Source organism: Solanum lycopersicum, chromosome 8 (genome assembly GCF_036512215.1).
Source record: "Solanum lycopersicum chromosome 8, SLM_r2.1".
Taxonomy (NCBI): domain Eukaryota; kingdom Viridiplantae; phylum Streptophyta; class Magnoliopsida; order Solanales; family Solanaceae; genus Solanum; species Solanum lycopersicum.
In genome coordinates, this window is record NC_090807.1 from 3,778,634 (window position 1) to 3,796,599 (window position 17,966).

Consider the following 17,966-nt stretch of genomic DNA (forward strand, 5'->3'; position numbering starts at 1 on the left):
TCTTCACTATATTATATTTCATGCATGTGTTTCTTATCCATGGGATACCCCTAATTATTGGTTAATGATCAAATAATCCCTTCATTATAAATTATTTATCTTATTTTTTTTTTTAAGAACGCAAAATTTAAAAACAATTTGGTACATTCAATATATCATTAATTTAAAATTATAAGATTCAACTTCGTATCAAATTAAACACGTAAAACAAGTGAATTGAAATAGAAGAAGTATGTGTTTTTAATATATATATTTTAAAAATCCACTGCTTTATTATAAGAACGAAGTGATCGATTGAGTAGGCAAATGAATATTTGAATCGAATTAAGGTCGATTTATCTAAGAAAATGATCAGATGATTACACACTTCAATAATAACAATATTAATATAAGATATTTCGTGGCCTGATATTCAACAACAACAACAAAAAAAAAATGAAAATTATCCTAGTCCAATAAAGCTTTTAACTATATCCAAATTAATTTTTCTTCATTGGATATCGTTTTTAACTTATGATTAAAAAAAATAAAATGATATATGGTACGTACGTAACAAGTAATAACATTTCTTTAGGATCATGAAAATAATCAAAACACTTGTAGAAAATAGTTCAATTAATTACTTGTGGAATTAATTATTATTCCAAATTTCTTCAAGTTCTCTAGCAAAAGCTTGTTGTCTTCCTACAACAATGGTGATATGATCTTTGTTCTTGACAACGTTAACGCGAGCACGAGGGACTCTGGACTGAACATTGTAGCTGCATTCGACGGGGATAAGTTCATCATCTTCACCATGAATCACCGTGACTTCGCCTTTTAGACGATTTTTCACCATGTCTAAGTATCCTTCTATTTTTCCAGCAGTACCACAAATGATGTTGTGTAGTGTATGCCATGCTGCATTGTGTGTGTGGCAGCAAAATCCATCTACTAGGTATGTTCTTATCCTGTATATATATAGTTAATATCGAATTATCGATCATCATAATTGAATACGATGTTAAAAAAAAAGAGTTTTTGATATATAAAACATTTCGTATTTAATAGGGGGTCTAGGGTATTGGATGTCATAACTAGGACAAGTCTACTACTTTGTTTATGTGACTAATATTGTCATTATGATAAATGAATGGGAAGAGCCACAATAGTGAAAGGAGTTTAATACAAGCATATATATATATATATATATATCAAAAATTTTATCATTGCTTTAAGACTACTGTTCAAAAAACTAATGCTATTGAAAGACAGAAAAGAGATTGATTAAGGTAATTTGTTTGTTAAATTACATTTAACAAAAAAAAAAATTTATTGGAGAATGGAGATGATTTAGTAAGAAGTATAAGTTCTACTTTCTCCATTTCACAAATAATGATCTGGTTTGATTTGGTACGAAATTTAAAAATACAAAGAAGATTTTTGAATTTTTCTGGTCTTAAATTAAAGTTATGTCAAATGTACTTAATTGTTCTTTAATCTTGTGACCTTAAACAAGTCACGTGGAAAACTAAAATTAAAATGTAACTAAAAAAAGAAAGAGATCATTCTTTTTTAAACAAACTAAAAAGGAAAGAAGATAATTCTTTTTTAAACAGAGAGAGTATGTACTTATAATATGCAAAAGATATTTATTCGATCGCTTCTTTTTTTTTTTAATTTCTATCCAGTTTTCAGAGCCTATATTCAAACCCTAATTAAGACTAAATCTAAATCGCTCTTTCTCTACAACCAAAACTTAAACGTGATTTCTTATTAAGGATGAAATAGTTTCAGCATTACGCTCGACTCGTGTGGGTATTTATGCAATCACTTACTCTTAAACATTAGTAGTTGTGGGTATTTATGCAACCACTTGCTCTCAAGTCTTAAACATTAGTAGTTGGTGAGTTTGTAAAAATACGTAACTATCCTATTATTATTATTATTATTATTATTATTATGTTTATGTTAAATTATACCGACAATGTAAATCATTAGGTTTTTTTTCTACAAAGAAAATATGTTTCAACAGAATTCAATTACTTACCAACAAATTTTATGTTGTCATTTATAATTCCACTGTCCTACGTTACTATTTGGGTCAATGGTCAAGAACCGACTTGGCTGACAATTTATACGGATTAATTAATTATAAAGAATTAATGCAACAACAACCTATCAAAAATCAACCATTAATTCCAAGAGAGAAAGACAATTTTGCCCCTAAAAATAATCTCTTACGATCACTAAAAAAAAATACTCTTTTCAAATCTTTTAATATAAAAATAAAAATCACTAATAAAAAATAATATAAAATTATCTGACATGAATGACTGACATAACGATCACTAAAAAAATAATTTTTTCAAATCTCTTAGTATAAAAATAAAAATCTCTAATAAAAAATGATATAAAATAATTAAACTATCTGACATGAATGACTGACATAACGATCACTAAAAAAATATTCTTTTCAAAATTTTTGATATAAAATTAAAAATCTCTAATAAAAAAATGAAATAAAATAATCAAACTATCTTACACGAATGACTGAGATAATAAATCATTTGAGCAAAACCAGGAAAAAGGGAGTTGGAGCAGTAGATGCAGTTGGTGGGTGTGTGATTTGATTTAAGTAACACCCATTTATATCATATTCATATTTTTTGGCATGGACATTTATTAAAACAGCGATGTATAGAGTTATGAAGAAGGTTGTTGTGCACTGCTTCCTAATTTAATGCAAATAAAATTTCACAGGGAAAAAAAGGTTATTGGTATGACTTTATGATCACTCGGTAGAAAAAAATGAAATAATATCATATCATGTTAAAAATATTTTTTTAAATTCATGATACCAGTAAGAAAAAGAAGTTTGTAGATAAAGTTTGATGATCATAAATACTCGAACAATGTGTAGTTGTACCGGAACTTAGTACTAGAGGAATATTATTGAATGTGTATAATAGGATTAAATATAATTTATGTTATCATTAAATTAAACCAACAATTAATCTTAATATATAATGTGATCAACTTACACTTTTTCATTAATCTCTCATTATTTTCCTCAATAAGAGTTTCACTAATTTCCTCAAAAAAAAATTAACACTCTTCCAAGTAATTTTCCTACTCCATACGTCCCATTTTATTTGACTTTATAAATTTGTGGTCTAAAATAAATGATCAAATGTTTGTGTGACTATAAATCATTTCATTAAGGGTAAAATAGTCATTCTAAAGTTAAACTATTACTTAATATAGAAATCTATCATTCTTTTTTAGAGTGACTAAAATAGAAAGTGAGTCATAGACACGTGATATTGGTGAAGGTAGTTTGGACAATAAAACCTAATTCCATTAGAGATTTTTGACAAAATATAGACTATAGTTAGTGTTGGTAGGAAAATTTGGCACAATATTGAAATCATACACAAACACAAAGAGTAAAACACAAACACAAACATACCTGTTTCTGGTGATGAGTTTGGTGAGAAATTCCCACAAACGATGGTTTTTGCAGATGAGTAAGCAAATTGTTCTACTAACATGCTCATACCAACAAGCTAACGATGCCCCAAATGCAATCACAGGCCATACTCGTCGCGGCGCGATTCGTCTCATCATATACTGCGTTGCTTCTTCTCCCTTTGGTGTTGGAAAATATGGCTAATATATATATAGCATCACAAAACAAAATGATATCAATTGATAAAGTTGTACATGAATCTTTTCTTTACATTCTAGGATAACAACATCAGGTGTTAGTAACTGAGTTCTAATAAATTTGAATTTATCAATATCGAGGGTTAGCTAGTGACATTTGCTCATGTACATTCGAAAATTGAGCAACTCATATACTTAGGATAACGACATCAGATGTTAGTAACTAAGTTCTTAATTTGATTTTTTGAATATTCTTAATAATAAAACAAGGAATATGAACATGTCTCGTAACATGACTTCTAGCTCCGTCCCTGCCCCACTCTAAAAAAAAGTCTCAATTTTTGCCCTTGAGTTAATTTTAAACTATAGTTTTGACTTTTTATTTGGTGGAAAATTTGGATACGTAAGATCCACTAATTAAAACTATATAGAGTTCTTTTCACCTTTCCCACGGGGCTCTGGTTAATATAAAAAATTTTAATGTATAGATAAAATTGAACGATTTTCTAATCGTAATAAAAAAAGAAATTTGATATCTTACCGGTGCAAGTAAAGTTAGGGATTTAACTAAAGCAGGATGCTTTACAGCAAGTGCCAGTGCCAATATGCATCCCAATGAATGTGCCACAATGTGAAAAGATTTGACATTGTATTGCTCTAGTACTGATTTTTCAATCATCTCTAGATGTTCTCTTAAGGTGTAAAGTGACTCTTTTGGCTTCGGACTTCTTCCAAATCCTAGTAGATCCACCGCGAATAATCGATACTTCGATTTTGTACCCTTTGTAAAGTTTGGAAACAGAGTTTCTGTCCAAAACTCTGATGATGAAATGAATCCATGAATGAAAATCACATTTTCTTGTACGTTTTCTGTATTTATAACAACACAAATAAACCACATTAAACTTGTAAAAAAAAATACTTCTTTTGACTAAAATAAGTAACATTTTAGCAACATTAGCCTCTTTCTTATATTGAAAATGAAAAAGTCAACCAATTGAAATAGCGGAATTTCCTTTTAAGCGTAACATTACTTTATATTTCCTCAAATTACCTTTCATCTTGAGAAAGAGTAGATTTGAAGAAACATAGTGAAAAAGACGGACCTTACTGATTTTCTAAAGTGACACTCATTTTGAACCCGAAGATAAGAGAGAAGAGTAGTTACCTTTGGCACCGTCAATATGTACAAAAAGTGAATCTCTGGAAGAGGAAGTCCAAGAATTACAAGTTTTACAATCACAATCCGACCATCTCGGACCAATATTTGACTTTAAGCCACTAATTTTGCCTTGCAGCATCTCGACAATAGTTGAGTTCACAGTAAAAGTTGAGCGTAGAGCTCCTCTTTTCACAATTGGGGCAGCATTCTCCAATTTGAGCCTTTTAAGCTCATTCATAGTAAATTTCGATACTTCAGATACAAGCGAAGATCGCGTGTACAATGTGTCTGATATTTCTTCTAGCTGCAATTTATTGCGGCTAGAAGATGTCAGACACACAATCTTGGACTCAGAGACCAAGATTGTGTCACTGCTCATCATGGTTTGTTTAACTGACGAGCAGTAACAGGACTTCCACTCTGCTTCCACTATGAAATCAATTACTCTGTATACATAACATAACAAAAAATCAAGAACATCAAGAATTGTGAACACAAAGAAACTAATGACTTCATTCAATATTCTCCCTGCCATTGTGAATGTTAATTTCACCCTTTCGATAATCGACATATTAATTCGTTTGAAAAAAGAGTGAAAATTTTAGGGCATCAAGATTCACAAAGATGGTGTTTTGAACTTGCTTTGGTATGTCACAAAGATTATGTTAAAGTTTCTAGTGTCATTAGATGTTTGTAAAAAAACAACTAATGACACTAAGAATACAAATACAAGAAAAGAAAAAAAAAATGTCACAATACCATAAAAAGAAAAGGTATTGTGTTTTGAGAGAATATAAGTAAAATGTAAAACATATATAAAATGATAACACAATGTTGTTAGTTTTGATTTTATTGGAAGGATAACGTGTGGGGTTGTGATGTTCTTTGTTTCAAAATTTGGTGGGAGAGAAGAAAGGGGGATATAGATAAATAAATATAGACACGTAAACTAATGAGTGAACTTTTAATGTTAACATTGAAAAAAAAAGTTTGATAGGAGACTAAGAAAAACAAGTTTGGTGGTGGTTGAACCTCTCACAAAATAAAAATTAAGATCTTATTTTAGATATGAGAATGCAACTAACATTTTTTTTTTTTTAGTATTAGTATTATTATCGTTAATCTGCTTTGAGGTTCGATTAATTAGAGGAGGGTAACACAATTTCTACCTATGACGATTCAGTTTTTTAGGTATCAAAATCAAGATAAAGAGTACTTATTACTCCATCGTAACCTTTTGTTGGAATTTTTTTTCTGAATTTCTTATCATGATTGAATTTTCATTTTACTAAAAAAAAAACACAAATTTTACCATATTTTGCTAGTCATTTTTCTCGTAGAAAAAGATTTATGACTCTACAAAACAGATGGTTATTTCTTCTTACTTGGTAGCATTCACAATGTAGTCCTATGAGTTTTGAGAGTTTTGTGTAAAAGGAGAAACAGTGAGTCACAAGTGATACATTTATCACTATTGTGTACCTCTTTTTATTCTGAGTGAATTATGTGAGGTTATTTCTCTCGATATTATAGTCTTTCTTCTATATAGTGAATTGCTCATCTCCTCTTGTGGATGTTTGTCGATTGATCAAACTATATTAAATATTTTCATCTCTTATGATATATTTTTTGTTTATCTTCTTACCTACGGTCTTTCAAAATTCAGTTGAATTTACTAATTTCCGATAACACCTAAATATTTTGATCCTTAACACCTTTAACCCATTACAACATGTAATTCTTTCATAGAAAATGCTTCAAATTGAGTCGGTCTCTACATTGTTATTATATATCGTATATGTATAACTTAAAGTGCTACCTTAGATTAGAAATATGGAATATTTTTGTTAGATTAAATGATGTAAAGTGTTTCTAGAAAAAAAAAAATTCCAATAGCTGTAATAAAATTAACTTCTGAGCTTCGATTATCTATATAAAGTTGTTACAAAACAACATATATATTTAGTAAACTTATTCGAGAGTTTTCTTTATTTTAGGTAAATAATAATTAAGTGAATTTATCTATCGATAAAGATATATCAAAATGATAATCTATGTTAAATATTTTTATTTTAAACTTAAGTAGCTCGTTGAAGAAAGCGTAAAAATAAGTAAGCATACTCTCAACTCGAAATTAATAGGAAAGTCTTAAAGCATGCCAAGTGGCTACGTGACAATAAAAAGGGATGTAATGCCATGTTTTGGCTAACAAGTGTAAGCATTTAGTTGAAAATTTAAATGCTAAATCATCACTTAAAATAATAAAGGATCTTGCTAAAATTTTGTATAAATTATATAATTAAGGATTATGATGGAGTGATAAATATATTATCGTTTTTAATTAGATGTTTTGAGTTCGAATTTCTTTTAAGTAGAGAATCTTCTTTATTGCATCCAAATTTAATTGCCAAACCTGCTTGTATTAATTGCTAAGTATCCCCAGCCACATGAGTTTGGCAGTTGCCATCCCCACAAACTGCAAAAGTCAACCCCTTCTGTTGACATTAAAATGTTTTATTTCGTAGCCGGTGGATCTCGAAGTAACAGTAAAATTATATTTCGAAAAATTGAGTCATAGATTATATCAACAATTGCTGCTTATGTTATTGGAGACTGCCTATACAACCTAAATGTGAAATACCTTGTGCAAGAGATAATATTTTATTTATTTTTTTTCGTTTTTAATAATAGTTATTCATTATACTTTGAGATATTCAATAATATTTGTTCATTTTATGAAATGAACAAATAATTTTATATTTAGTTTTTAATTTACTCTTATTATTAATCGTAATCATTTACTCTATTCGTTTAAAAAAATGATATAATTTGATTTGGAATAGAGTTTAAGAAAAGAAAGATTTATTTTTTATTTTTGTGGTTTTAAATTAAAGATATGTCAAATGTACTAAAATGTTCTTTAATCTTGTGGTCTTAATAATACCACATGGAAAGTTAAAAGTTAAAGTGTTGCCGAAAAGGTAAAAGGGGTCATTCTTCTTTAAACAAACTAATAAGAAAATAGAGTCATTCTTTTTTAAACGGAGGGCGTATCTATTACATTTTTCAAGACATTATATTTATTATTCTTTCGGTACACTTTTACTTGTTACATTTTGATTTGACACTCGTTAAGAGAATATTATTAATATGCGTATTTTACCATACTATCCCTATGTTTTGAAAAATAAGTATTTAATGATGAGGGTAAAACATGGAAAAAATATACTTCCTGCGTTTAAAAAAGGATGATCTAGTTTGAGTTGGAATGGAGTTTAAGAAAAGAAAGAATATTTTTTAATCTTGTGGTTCTAAATTAAAATTATGGCAAATGTACCAAAATGTCCTTTAATTTTGTAGTCTTAAACATGCTACGTGAAAAGATAAAAAGTATTACCAAAAAAAGGAAAGGGATCATTCTTTTTTAAACAAATTAAGAAGGAAATATGATCATTCTTTTTTTAAACGGAGGGAGTATTGTCTTTTCTTGATATGTCAAAAGTGACAAAGTAAAATTGAAAATCTATTATCGAAATAAGTGTCTAAAGACTTCGGATCACCAATATTACCTTAGCTCAAATATGATCTCTACGATAAACTTAAAAAATAAAAATAATAAACAATTTTTTTTATTATATCTTAATTTATATTAGTTTCTCAAGATAAATATATACCTTACATATCTTACATATGACTTTTTCGAAGTGCAACCCCATCCTATAGGATGATATCGCCTATGAATAAGTGACAAGTAGAAGTGAACGGAGAGAGTATATTCACTGGGTGATGTAGTAATATTATTCTTCTATTTATAAATTTCTTAAGAAACGTGGAAAATCAATTTCTTTCTTAGATAATGCTTCTTTCGATTTATTTTATATAATTTTATTTAACTTTATACGTAAAATAGACAAACTTTTAAAACTCGTAACAATTAACACTTATTGCTACATGTGTATGAAAGTAAATATTGGGAGAAGATAGGCAGTGTTGCTCTTTAATTAATTATTCACAAAATTCAAAATTTTCTAACTTATTTCTTGTGGTGAAGAAGGAAGTTGAATGTGAAGGGGTCCTTTTTAGTATTTATTGCTTTTTGCCTTTTGTGTTAGGAAGAGAGTTTTTAGGCAACTAATGGATCTCACCAAATTCTACCTTTATTAATGGCAGGTAGCTACTAGACAATTTGTTTGGCTACTGAAAACAACTTTTTTTTTTCAATTCTAAACTCTGATTAAATTTGAATTCTCGTTAAATAATTTTACATAGAGAGAAAGTGCTCTTAGGAAACTCGAATCCAGGACTCTGATTAAGGATGAATAAGTACTTGCAACGCATTCCTTTACTTGTACTTATTCATATTTGAAATTTTTTATTGTTAGATTTATTATTAAAAAAGGCACTAAACCATTGTCTTGTGGCATGCATTTCTTTTTTTTTAAAAAAAAATAAAAATAAAATACTTATCAAACTATTTGGAAAAAAATAAAATCAAAGTATTTGGAAATTTGTTCAAAGTTATGTGTTTTTTTCATCCAACATTAAAATAAATATTTATTACTTTGTGGACATAAATTAAATACAATGAATTAATACATGGTATTAAGATAAAAAAAGAAGGTGGGTAACGTAAATATTTAATTTTATTACTCTGTCGATAGTATCTCATTACGAATGCAACATGTGGGAGTTGATGCACCTTTTTTCTCCACTCATATTCAATATCAACGTTAAAATTCGATTAAATATAAATTCGCGCAAATACATCTTTGAAGATTATCCATTAAGATAATTAATTGATGTGCGATCGAATGGATTATACTTTTCAATCTTTAATAAAGCGTCTCAAATTACAGACATAAAATTACATAAGTTCTTGATAAGAAGTGGTCTCTCTTTGATATGTCTTACCAAGCTTGAAATTAGATTAACCAGAATAATATACACATATTAGTTATTTGAGTAAATTGATTAGATAATCACTCATATTTAAAAAAAATCGCTATATAATACCACTTTTATTTATTTTTACCATAATATCACCTAACTACGTATTAAAAAGTTCACTAAATATTTGACATGTTGTTTGGAAGAATATTTCCTTTACATACATGTACAAAATTATCGGACCTCAGTAAGAAAGTTCATAAAAATGACCATTTCAAATATCTTCACATGATATGACGTTAGATACATATATTTAAAAGTACAAAGTATCAATTTCAAAAGATTATTACAATGACCATTTCAAAGGTACCTAGTACAATTTTAATAATTTTAACAACTCATGCAAAGTGCCTGACATTTTACCATTTCATATCCCATCAATATATTATTGATACATAATACATATATATAGTTGTTGATATTTAACTATTACCATATGGTTCTTGTTATAATAGTAATAATAACATATATAGAAACAATGTATGTACATCATAATCTTGCAACTTTCACTATGACAATACTAATAATATTTATTTTCCAAATGTTTTATGTATTGCCCTTTTGTTCATCTACTTCAATTGCTACATTTGTGTTTGGAGATTCTTTGGTTGATTCTGGCAATAACAACTTCTTGTTTACCCTCTCTAAAGCTGACTCTCCTCCATATGGCATAGATTTTAAACCTTCTCATGGCCACCCTACTGGAAGATTCACCAATGGTCGCACCATTTCCGATATCGTTGGTAATTATACTGACTTAATTCATGTTCCTGAGTTTAAGTTCTATGTACTGATGATAGCGTAAGGTAATCACATGTAAAACTTATTTCCCTAGTCTCAATTTATCTGACACTAGGGATTTATCTAAGTAACGATAAAATGAAAATTGTAAAATTAAATTGTTTTTATTAAAAAAATAGAACAAACTAAAAAGGAAATTAACTAAAAGGGTGTGACAATTAGCTAGGTGCCTTGTTGGTCACTAAACAATCTTTTTTTTTTTTTTGTCTTGTAGGTGAAGCTCTTGGAGATAATTCATTTCCTCCACCTTATTTAGCACCAAATGTGGAGTCAAATGCAACAAATATTGGAATTAATTATGCTTCAGGTTCTTCAGGAATTTTGGATGCAACCGGAACTCTTTTTGTTAGTACCATCTTCTTTTTTTCGTCTAAGGTTTAACTTATACACACTGACAACCTGGGTTCGTAATCTGCATTTTTTACTTAAAGGAAACTTACATAAATTTTATTAGTTTAAGAGCTATTTACTTAAATACATTCTAGCTTGTAATGTCACGAAATAAATCTTTCAGATTTTGGTGCGTCCAGATATATATATCTCGGGATATATATATATATATATATATATATATATATATATATATATATATATGTATGTATGTATGTATGTATGTATGTATGCATGTATGCATGTACACATATGAAGTCAAAATTAGGTGTAATTTGTTCTAGATACATTATATCCAGGTGAAATCCTTCTCTTGTCGCTCGCCACTGATATCCCAGATACATGCGATTCACACCGTATACAAATATATACATGCATCGTCTATCTAGTGTGATTCACATGTATCTCTGATACATGACATCTCTTTTCCTATCTCGTTTGTCTCTCTCCCAATTTTGATGTATTAGTAAAACATATAAGTAGTTGTATATTATTCAATATATGAGGAAAAAAACTCTTAATAATTAGTAACAAAATACATAATTGTATGAATGTATGTGTAATAAAGTTGTTTTTCTTTTTTTTAACGTGTTATTACAGGTAAAATATTTTTAAATTCTAATAGAGATGACATATGTTGCAGATAGGGAGAGTGCCATTAAGGGAACAAATCAGTAATTTTGAGGAAAGCAGAAAATACATTGTGAATTCAATGGGAGAAGAAAATGCAAAGAGATTCATAAAGAAAGCAATGTATTCTATAACAATTGGATCTAATGATATTATAAACTATTTCCAACCATCTATCCCTTTTATAAGTGATGAAAAAAAGGTTTCTCCAACAACATTCCAAGATTTCCTAATTTCTAACTTGACTATCAACCTTCAGGTACTACTATATTGTTCCTAAATTTTTTTTAACTACATCTGTTTTAATTTATTTATCTGATTTTGATTTAACATAAAAATTTTGAAATCAAAAAAGACTTTAGAATGATATGTCAAATCAATATAATTGTATGAAAAACACTACAAAAGCATCCTAAGGAGGGCAAAACTTGAACAATATTTCTTTTTGTAAAATGTAAATTTTTCTTTCACTTTATAAAGTGTAAGAAAAAGTTTCATTTTACAAAGTGTAAGAAAAACTTACATTTTCTAAAGTATAAGAAATAGTTCCATTATATATTAAAATATACTTGTAATGGACTAATGGAAAACGTTTAGAATATTGAATAAAATGGATTTTTTTCGTTCACCTAGTCTATTTTAGTTATTTTTTAAAATAATAGCTTAGTTTGGTCACTTTTATTTTTTTGTGGCTTAGTTAAGTTTCAAACTCTTATATATGTCACATGAAAAGTTATAATAAATGAATTATCAAAAAAGGAAAATAAAAAGATATAGGAGGAATATTTTATTTCCTCTTTCCAATTTATGTGTAACATTTTCTATTTCGAGTCCACTGTAAAAACAATACTATCCATCCATCCAATTTATGTGTAACATTTTCTATTTCGAGTCCATTGTAAAAACAATACTATCCATCCAGAGTACGAGAGTCAAAATATACATGATATTCGATGTAATTTCGAGTATAAATTCTTCATATTTTGTATGATAAAATTTATATATATCTATTTCTTTTTTAAATAATTGATAAATTTAACTTCCAAATATCTATATCTTCACGTAAAATAAGACGGGAAACAATTTAACTTAAACTTGCCAGCTCTCAAACTTCACTTTTTACTTTCTAATATACAAGTATTATAAATCTCATCTTTGAAATAAGTGTTTTAGCTAATTTTTTAACCTCTTTATTTTTTATTTTTTATTATAGAGACTGCATAAATTAGGGGCTCGAAAATTTGTAGTAGTTGGAGTTGGACCTCTTGGTTGCATTCCATTTATTCGTGCCATTGGATTAATATCAAAGGGTAAATGCTCTGTGGAGGTAAACACATTAATCAGAAATTACAATAAGAAACTCAAGTTGGAGCTACATCGATTGAACAAATATATCAAACCTAAAGCCATATTCATATATGCCAATTCCTATGATGTTTTCAGAGAGATCATACTAAATCATAAACAATACGGTACGTCTTTCCTTCGTTGAACTGTATGATCATATCATTTGTAGTGTTATAATATTAGATAATACATATATACTCTTTATTTTTTAAAAATATATGTTTTCAATGACGTGTGGCACGTGGAAATTTATGATAACTCGTAACTTGTTACCTGCCCTATTTGATATGTTAAAGTATGAGTGTCTCATCTAAAAGTTTGTCAAACACTTCAACATCATTAACTAGCTGTAGTACTGATGGTGACCAAAGTCAAACCTACCTTTAAAGTACTAATTTTGAATCTAAATAACTTTTGCCCAAATTATATATTTGAATTGGGATTCAATTTTTATCGTATACTTCAAATTTATTACAACGAATGATAGAAGGAACCAAGAAAAAAGTATTAGCAATAACTGGTTTTATTATGTGATAACTCATGATGTTCATATCGATCTGTTATGCAATGAGACTTGTACTCATAACATGTCACCTGCTCTATTAACATTTTTGAAGTATGATGGACTCATCTAAAAGTTGGTCAGTCACTTCAACATCATTAACTAATTGTAGTAATGGGGATCAAAGTCAAACCTAGCCTTAAAAGTAATTGATTCACATGAAATTAATAATTTTTATCCAAATCATATATTTAAATACAAAAATTCAATTTTTATTACATACTTCAAATTCTGAATCTGACTTTATGATCATTTAATTTGTTAACAATGTTTTGTTTTGTACAATTTATAGGATTTGAGAATGCTGATGCACCATGTTGTGGAGGATACTTCCCACCATTTGTTTGCTACAAAGGAAAAGATGCTAACACAAGCTCTGTGATGTGTGATGATAGAGGAAAATATGTGTTTTGGGATGCTTATCATCCAACAGAAGCAGCTAATGTTATTATTGCTAAAAAGTTCTTGTATGGTGATGCTAGTATAATATCTCCTATTAACATTCTTCACCTTCATAATTATGGTTCCTAGTATTTGGAAAATAATATATCAATGACCTGTTATTATCTACAAGTATTAGTATGTTTTGTTAAACGGTTTAAATTTTTAGATAAGATCGTCACACGCTTAAATGTAAAATCAGAGTAGATAGTAGGTTATGCACTCAAATCTTACCGACACCCAAGAAGCAAAATTATATTTTTGTATATTTGACTCATGAAAAAGAATTAAATCCTCGTATTCATAAAGAATATGTCAAGATATAATATAATTAATCAATTAATATTTTTCTTTTTTATTATTAAGCTTTTAGATGAAATTGACGTAATTGAATTGAAATTAATAAAAGACAGTATATTAAATGCACCAATAATATTAGGGAATGTGAGGTGCTCTAGTCAACTAGATTGTTTAGCTGTTGGAAGTTGCAATAATGCATGGGGTATAAATGACTACTTCAAACACCCAATTAATTAGCTCATTAAAAAGAATATAAAAGTAAAAATAATTTAAAAAAAAAAAATCTCTATGTGTTATATAGGAATCAAAGTGTCATTTTGCTGGCATGTGACATTTTGGCCTTGCTTTAGTGTCACTAATTAATTTTATTTATTGCATTGTTTCTGGGTTTTTTATTTTCCAATCTAGTTGTCAATTTTCACACATGCACATGGTGTTACGGGCAGACTTAATAGTCGAATTATTCATCATATAAATTTTTATAATTTGGAGATATTATTGTGGACACACCATATGTTTGAGTAGGGATATCAAATGAGGTTAAATATAGGTAATTTGTTTAAAATTTTATCGATTCGATTTATGATGATGTGAATGTAAAATTTATATATATTGTATTAAAAAGTATTTATATATATATAAGAATAATAATTTTTTTCACTTGAACATTTATAATACAGTTTTAATGTATCTCGCATAGAATAATTTATAAATACATATAATGCAAGTTTTATTAATTAATAACATATTTATCATATATTTTAATATACTTATAATATATTGTGGCAATTTCTTGACAAACAAGTATAAATATATATTAAAATACTTATAGTACATTTAAATTGCATGCATAATTTACTTTTAATACATAATGAAAATTTATTACAATTTTTCTATTGATATAAATGGTAATAAATAATAAACATATGTAAAATTAGTAAATATTATATAGTAGATATCAGGTGCCTGCGCTAGCGCAGGCTCAACGTATGTTAGTTTTTTCTTTCAATTTATGTGACATAAATGAAATTCGTAGAAGCGAACTAAATTTTTATATGTGTTTTTTTTAAAAAATATTTTTAATTTTGTTAATTTATATACCTTTTGTGTCATTTTCGAATAATATATGTTACTCTATTTGTTTCATTTTATGTGATACAAGTGATCTTAGAAAAATCAACGAAATCTCTTATATGGTTCTCACTTATTTTTAATTGTTATTTTACTGTGATTCATTGTACTTTTTAGTTCTTATGTAATTTTCAAATAATATATTCAACTTTTTTGTTTCGATAAAAATAAGGGAATCAACCAAATTTTATTATGTTTTTTAAATACGTTCTTCTAAAAATATCTTAAATTGTTACATTTCGTTTTTAAGCTTCTTTTTATGTAATTTTCAAATATGTAACAAATTAGAAATTAAAACAAATAATTAAAGTTTTCAAATCATTATATTTCATTTTAAATATATGACTCCCTCGTTTTCGATTTATATGAACTTATTTTTAATTTCATTTCAAAAAAAAAAAAACTTCTGAATTTTAATTTTTTTATATAGCATATTTAAGATCACATAATAAAAAAATATTTCAATAAACAAAATTTAAGTATACATATAAATTTTAGTTTTAATTTTGATTGATTTTACCTAATATTATACTTGATATATAATTATTAAGAGTTAAGCGTAATCATAATTTATTTACTTTTATATAATAAATAGATATCACAATAACTCATAAAAATGAAGAAATAACAAAAATGAGGTAATACTAATAAAAATAATTAAAAATGTTTCTAGAACTATTTAATTTTCTTTTTATCATTCTTGGTAGATTTTCGTTTGCATGAAGTTACATTTTTACCTTTGATCATCATTCACTTCAAATATAGAAAGATGTTTCTAGAATTATTTATTCTTGATAGATTTTTGTTAGAATGAAATTACATTTTAATTCTTAGTTGTCTTTGATACATATATATCGTCCTATTCATTTTTATTTGTAAAATTACGTTTTAACATCCTTTTCTTTAATTTCAATCTAATATATATTATTAATTTTATTACACTTATTTATTTTCAAGTATATTTATTAGAACCAAAATAAAGATGGAAATAATTAATTCATGAAATTTTTTTTATATACATTTGTTGAAAAAATTAGAATTAAATTAAAGTAATAGTAAAATAGAGTGATATAACTCACAAAAGAAAAGAAAGTGAAGTAATAACAAAATAAGTTAATTGTAATAACAATAACTTAAGATGTTTCTAGAACTATTTAATTTTCTTGTTATCATTCTTGGTAGATTTTTGTTAGTGTAAAGATAAATTTTTGCCCTTGATCATTATTCACTTCATATATAAAAAGATGTTTCTAGAATTATTTATTATTTTTCTTAATAAATGTTTGTTAGCGTGAAATTACATTTTTACCCTTAGTGGTCCTCCCACTTCACTCTTCTATATAATAGAATAAAAATAAAAAAGTATTCACCCAAGTAGTTTTTCCTAACTTGAATGGGATCAATCTCATCTCATTCAAGCCTTACCTCATTTAAAAAGAATTCTCAGATCAACCCAATTTAATATGAGATTTCAATCCATTTTAAGACTGTTTATTGTATTAATGTAATATAAGTTTCAATACGAAGAAATTAATTCCTACGCATTTTATATCTTGTAGGATAATATCTATCAATTTGTACCTTTTTGTTTTTATTTTCTTGAGTTGAAATTTGTTACAAGGAGAATCTTCGTAATTCAGTTGGTTATCTACTGAAACCTTAAAATAACATTTTCTTTGTAAGGATTCGGTTCTCTATATTGTAGTCCTCTTCCCAATTCTCTTACCCCCATTTTTAAAAATAATAATTATATAAGATAAATAACAATATGTTAAAATTATTGATATTAATCTAGTTAAATTCAGCGGCTCATGACCTAATTCAATTTTTAGTACGTTACGCTTAAAGTAAATATACGCGTATCATAACCCAATATATCCATTTAACACCCCTACATGCAGAGGCAGACCCACCTATATGATAAGGGTGCACATACACCTTTTAGCTTTCGAAAAAAATCACGTGTATAAATATATATCTGTTTTGAGAAACTGACATAAATTAGGATAAACTCCCTCTGTCCGGTATTGTTTATCATAATTTCTATGTTTAGGGTCAAACTATAAAAACTTTGACTAATAAAATAAGATGTATTTTTTCATCATATTAATATACAAAAAATTGCAATTTATAGTACTTTTCATATAGTTTTAGAATATCTAACTTTTTTGTTTAAAATATCGAATTAATGTGATCTAATTTAACTTTGAACATTAGTCAAATTGACTTTCGCAAATCACAAAGTGACAAATAAATGTGGACAGAGGGAGTAATTAATTGTGCATCTATAAAAGTGTAGATTTGTCATTTGTGTCACTGATACAAGTTAGAGAAATCACACTTGAGACCTTGATTCAAATCTAGCTACAACACTATTTTATTGTTTTTATTGCACCCAAAATCTTCAAATTTCAAATCCTGGTCCACAACTACTTGTGAGGAAGATGACTAATAAATTTAACCTTGTAGAAAATAAGATTAATTTGCATATACAAAAGTATCCACACCTAACATTCTTTTTTTTTCCACACACTACAACAAAAATGATTGTTAGCGGCATGTAATTCTTATTTGTCGCGAAATATGTATTTTTAGCGGCAATTGACA

At 27.3% G+C, this 17,966-nt stretch overlaps 2 protein-coding genes across 2 annotated transcripts; one reads left to right on the forward strand and one right to left on the reverse strand.

Moving 5' to 3' along the window:
* Window positions 1-462: 462 nt before the first annotated feature.
* Window positions 463-5,381, reverse strand: LOC101266242 (probable lysophospholipase BODYGUARD 3). Its single transcript, XM_004244609.5, has 4 exons — window positions 4,817-5,381; window positions 4,190-4,518; window positions 3,452-3,651; window positions 463-950 (listed from the first exon to the last, which is right to left on the reverse strand). Exons 1-4 carry the CDS (start codon window positions 5,379-5,381, stop codon window positions 632-634), a joined length of 1,413 nt encoding a protein of 470 aa, XP_004244657.1. The 3' UTR covers window positions 463-631.
* Window positions 5,382-9,294: 3,913 nt separating this feature from the next.
* Window positions 9,295-14,060, forward strand: LOC101264652 (GDSL esterase/lipase At5g41890). The gene is made up of 5 exons (XM_004244681.5): window positions 9,295-10,500; window positions 10,773-10,903; window positions 11,592-11,837; window positions 12,792-13,050; window positions 13,780-14,060. Exons 1-5 carry the CDS (start codon window positions 10,194-10,196, stop codon window positions 14,016-14,018), a joined length of 1,182 nt encoding a protein of 393 aa, XP_004244729.3. The 5' UTR covers window positions 9,295-10,193; the 3' UTR covers window positions 14,019-14,060.
* The last annotated feature ends 3,906 nt before the right edge of the window (window positions 14,061-17,966 follow it).